Below are 5,214 nucleotides of genomic sequence, written 5' to 3'. Positions count from 1 at the left end.
TATGGAAGCAGCTGGAATATTAGAAAAATAGTTTAAAATTTGGTGTTTTTATTTAAACTAGGAGCTTTCACGACCAGAGGGAAAGCAGGAATTGTTGATGTGAAATCTGGCGCCAATATTTTGTATTCTGGAACATTTTTAGGATTTAAAATAAAATTAAATTCACAGGATTATTTCTGCTGGAATCTGAAATGACACCAAACTCTGAGCTTTAAAAGAATGAAGGCAACTGGACTTCTTTGGTTTCTTGAAGACGTTTCGCTTTTCATCCGAGGAGCTTTGTTAAAAGTGAAACGTCTTCAAGAAACCAAAGAAGTCCAGTTGCCTTCATTCGAACCCCGTTGCATTACCACGACTTGGATGACTGAGAACCTTCACCAGCAAGAGATGTTTTCATTTCAACACTTCAATTCAAGTTTGTTTTCTCTTGCAAAAGTTCTGAGCTCTATCAGATAAATGTTAATGCTAATAAAACTACTCAGGTGGCGTTTCAAAGGTTGTCAACACATATTTGGCTCCATTAAAGCATTAATTCAATTCAATTCAAGTTTATTTATATAGCGCCAAATCATGACAAGAGTCGTCTCAAGGCACTTCACATAATAAACATTCCAGTTCACAGTTCATTAAGCCAATCAGAAATAATGTTTCCTATATAAGGAACCCAGCAAATTGCATCAAGTCACTGGGATTCACTTTGCGATTCTGGAGAGGGAAAAGCGCACGAAAAAGTTGTTTAAATCACAATTAAATGTCATAAATACGCAGAAAAGTTTATAGTCACTGATAATTCCAGCCTGAATCCACCTCTGATGAGGGGACAGTGTACCAAAATCACTCTGGAAGATATTTTGACTCAAGCTGACGGATCTGTTGAAAAGTGTCTGACAACAGGGAGGATTTAAGGCGAAGTGTCGTTTCAGTCAGCGAAAAGAATTTCCGAGCATGAATCTGCATTTTTTTGTAGATTTTCTTTACATTTCACCTTTTTCTGTGCAGTCAATAATGAAGTTAAAACAGCAGAAAACAGCAGTTGTTGCAGCCAACCTCCCTAGGCTGAGGTTTTATTTGTGTGCACAACAAGGAGACAACATTATGCATTTGCTATCAGCAGCCTGACAAAAAATGAGTTACCACTCAGAGGTTGATTTGGTGCCTCAGCCTGCAAAGCACATACATCTTTAGAGTGACACAGCTCGAGTGAATCCATCACCAGAGTTTGTCTCGTTACTGATTCAAGGCGGACGCTTCAATCCAGTGTGTTTATGTATATTTTGACTTTAATGTGCCTCTTCTTTAGCATACATCACCTTCCTGTTATGGAGAAGATGCCCTGCTGGACCCTGATAGGGTGACTTTTTACGATTCATTTCTATAATCCCAAAAAGACTCCAGAATAAAGCATATTTTAATGTTTTGCACATGTCAGAGACTCTATTGTGAGCATGACATCTACCCCTAATGGCTGAATTACTGTTAAATCGCCCCCACATGAAGTGGAACACGTTTTTATTTTAGGTGTTATCTCTCATGTGACATTTCCTCCTGCGCTCCTGTTTTGTTTTCCACATATGGTTCACTCTCACCCCTGGGGAATTTCCTCTTCTGGGCTAATGTGAATATTAGTATGGGTTAAATGCTTCACTCATTTGTGCATTAATGCATGTTGCATAATTAATGTATTTTAGTGCATATGTGTGGATTCTCTGTTTTTTATCTGCAGGAGGAGGATGCAAAACGCATCTGTGTTGTAAAACATCTTGTTGAAGTTCTGCTGCTGGTTATTTCTGCTCCAGAGGAGAGTTAAAGCATCAATAATCAAGTTTTTGATTGATTTGAACACTTTGATGAAACTGTTGTTGATGCTGGAATAAGAACAATGTTGGCTGTTTCTGCAATTTGATTCTATTAAATAATTCTTGAAATATTTCTGTCTTGAAAACATTTTTGTTCATTTTTAAATACATGATTGTATAATTTAGAAGATTTCTAAATCTGGAGCTAAATTTATCTCAATCTTTTGGTTTATTAAATAAAATATTAGAATTAATCTAAAAGTCTAAGAGTCCATGTGTTAAGAATATGGGTAAAATCCTTTTTTCCAGGGATTTATTTTGTTCTAATAAGACAAAAAAGCTTTAGTTCATCAGAAGTGTTTAAAATGACAAGTTTCGTCTCTAACTACAACTTGTAAAATTTAATTTTGGGTGTTGAGAACTTTAAAATGATTTCAACAAAAGGTGCGTTATGCTTTTCCCATTCTGCACTTTAATTACCCCAATAATGAGTCTGATTAAGTGAAACCAGCTAGTTTGTTCTAAGTGATCTCCTGGCGCAGCTTCATGAGAATAAACACAATAAAGGTCAGTAGAGATTGTTTGCATGACGCGCAGCCCCGAGGCTGGTTCAGCATCACGTCTGGCCTTTTTTTACGCTCAAAATTTGAGAAACCATAAATTTTTATTAAAACAAATACTGAATCTATCTTTATTTTCTTAAACTTGACAAAGATGACAGAAACACAAGCTTCATCTCATCTTTGCGATTCTGGAGAGGGAAAAGCGCACGAAAAAGTTGTTTAAATCACAATTAAATGTCATAAATACGCATAAAAATGCCTAGTGGTTCCCAATTAGAGACTTAGGTAAAAAATAAGGGTTTTTTCTGTTGTTCAAAATATTTTAATAAAGCTTTTCAACACTGAAATACATACAAACGGCCCTCTTTGCTTATAGAACAACTAAAGTATCTACAATTAAAACCACAACCTGACCTGACAACGCGATCGTGTTTGAGAGGAAAACGTGAATAAAAAAACACATCAACTTAGATGACGAAGTGCAAAGTAAGCAAAAAAATAAAAATAAATCCATCATAAATATCCAGGATCAATAAATTACAAAACACACATCAAAGCATCTGATCGAACAGAATTTAGGGTTTAAATGTCAAACTGATGTTTAAGAGCTTTTCCTTTGACAACATTCTGAAATCAGGCCTGAAAGGAACGGAAAGTGTCTGATCGTGAAGCAGCAGAAAGCGACGCTCCGTTTACAAATAAAAAAGTCGCAAATTGTCAGGTCACCAAATCTTCAAAGAGGGTCCATCATCACCAGCTGCAGCGTCCAGGCCTTCTTCCGTTTGGCCTTCACCAGCACTTTAAGAATGATTTAGATACACAATCAAGTTTTGTTGGAACAGAATAAAAACAGAAACGAAAAGCGCATTTTAATGCATTTAGTAAATATTATAAAACCGGCGTTACTTTTTGAGTCTAGTCTACAACAGGAGTTTGTCTCTTTTCTTCTTGTTTCTCCAAATGTGTCCTCCAAAGTGGAACCTGTTCTGTCTTCTGTGCGTCTTTTTGAGTCATTTTGGGCGCAGTTAAGGCTTGTCAGTGCACTGTTTGCACAGGCTGGAGGTGGCGTTGTTGAACAGGGCACATTTATCTGGGCAGGAGGACGCGGCCACACCGCTCGGGAAGGGGTAACCGGGCGGCTGCTCATACGCGCCCAGGCCGGGCGCCGCCAGCGCGGTGGTGGCCGGTATGGAAGCTGCGGAGATGGCCTGGCCCTGGTTCAGGTACGCCACCAGCCTCCTCATTTCCTCCAGCGCCTGCGCCTGCATGAGGATGTAGTTCTTGGCGAGGAGTAAAGTGGCGATTTTGGAGAGTTTGCGCACCGACGGGCTGTGCGCGTACGGGATGACCGCCCGGAGCTCGTCCAGTGCGTCGTTCAGGTCGTGCATCCGCCGTCTCTCCCTGGCGTTGATGTTAAGCCTCAGTAACTTCTGCTCTTTGGTTTTCTTACCTCCCTCTGCTTTCCCCCCGGCCGCGGTGCGCACATCGGTCAGGAGGACCATATCGCACCGGCCGTCACTGTCATCGTCGGGGCTCTGCTCTCCGCCGCTGCTCTCCGCCGCGGAGGTCCTGTTGGCGCTCTCCCCGTAATTGACGCACAAAGATCCGGTCGGCAGACCCAGCGTACCCCCTCTGCTCCCAGCCAGTCCCCCCGGCTGAATCGGGTCCGGGTCCGCCTGATCGAAGCAGCTCATTGGAGACTGTCGGTCTCTGGTCGGCAGCTCGATGGATCTGAAGGGGTCCATCTTTTTGTTGGACACGGCGCTGAGAGTTTTGTGAAAAATGTCCCCCGCGCCTCCGCTCAGGTTCAGCCTCCTGTCCATAGCCTCGTGGATTCCGCGTCTGGACGCGTCTCGGAGAGTGTGCCCCCCTGTCCGTGTCTCGTGCTGAAGTTTCAGACTCCTCTGAGCTGAGGTATGTTGATGAGGGAGAGACGTGTGATAAGTGTCTCTCTCGCTCTCTCTCTCCCTGTGTGTTCACCTTCACCGGATCATCCTCGTTACGCACAAGACGCTCCGGTCTTTTTACATCATTATCTCGAGGCGGGTTAATAAAAAGGATTCTCCTATTGGGACCGAGACACCCTCTCCCCCTCGCTCTCCACCCAATCAGGTTAACGTTTTAATTAACGGCGCTTAGACGTTAAACATTGTAGCGCGCCGTCTCCAGCGCGCGCGTCTTCAGGACTTTAAAAGTTTTTAACAAACCGGATGGAAATGTTTAAATGAACCATTATATGTTTATGGAGAAAACCAGAGTAGCTTTTGTTAGTCCCGGACTGTTTGTTAGAGATTTTTAATCTGATTCAGAAATTTGATTTATTATTATGATTATTTTTATATTTTAATTCTTAATTGTAATTGTTTAAGTTCACTTTTTAACTAAAGTTAACTTACTATGGGATCCTTTATTTAAAAAAAAAATCAACAAGTTTTTAAAGTTTCTCCTGCTTAAAATTTTTATTTTGTTAATTTCTTTCATCAAAGGAGCGCATCTCAGAATAGCTTTGTTTATGCTGCCATCTCGTGGATCCCACGTGTCATTACAGTTGTTAAAGATCATCTTATTGTGACTCAACCTAAACTGAAATTGAATTTCTGGACAGAGAAGAAATAAATTATTGCTGTAGACCATTTTGTATTTGGTAACATTAAATATAACTTTTTAAAAATTAAAAATCTATTTATTTAAATATTTGCCTTTCAAAGTGTCAAAACTCAATAAACAATTGCACCTCACAGAGTGATTTTATTTTTTCTCGGCTCATTTCTGTAGGCAGCTTTTACACTTTAAAACTCAGTAAAGATAGAATAATGACAACATTAAATGACTGCAACTGAATATTTGTGTCATTT

At 40.4% G+C, this 5,214-nt stretch overlaps 1 protein-coding gene across 1 annotated transcript; it reads right to left on the bottom strand.

The window, feature by feature from the left end:
- Positions 1 to 532: 532 nt before the first annotated feature.
- Positions 533 to 4,382, bottom strand: bhlhe22 (basic helix-loop-helix family, member e22). The gene has a single exon (XM_015955224.3). The coding sequence runs from the start codon at positions 4,180 to 4,182 to the stop codon at positions 3,385 to 3,387; it is 798 nt and encodes a 265-aa protein (XP_015810710.1). The 5' UTR covers positions 4,183 to 4,382; the 3' UTR covers positions 533 to 3,384.
- Between the last annotated feature and the right edge of the window lie 832 nt (positions 4,383 to 5,214).

This window comes from Nothobranchius furzeri, chromosome 7, assembly GCF_043380555.1.
Source record: "Nothobranchius furzeri strain GRZ-AD chromosome 7, NfurGRZ-RIMD1, whole genome shotgun sequence".
NCBI lineage: Eukaryota > Metazoa > Chordata > Actinopteri > Cyprinodontiformes > Nothobranchiidae > Nothobranchius > Nothobranchius furzeri.
The sequence above is the reverse complement of the archived record's forward strand: the minus strand, read 5'-3'. Positions and strand labels throughout refer to the sequence as shown.

Excerpts from the sequence above, each read along its gene's own strand:
- bhlhe22 (XM_015955224.3), bottom strand. The coding sequence starts at position 4,182 with ATGGACAGGAGGCTGAACCTGAGCGGAGGCGCGGGGGACATTTTTCAC.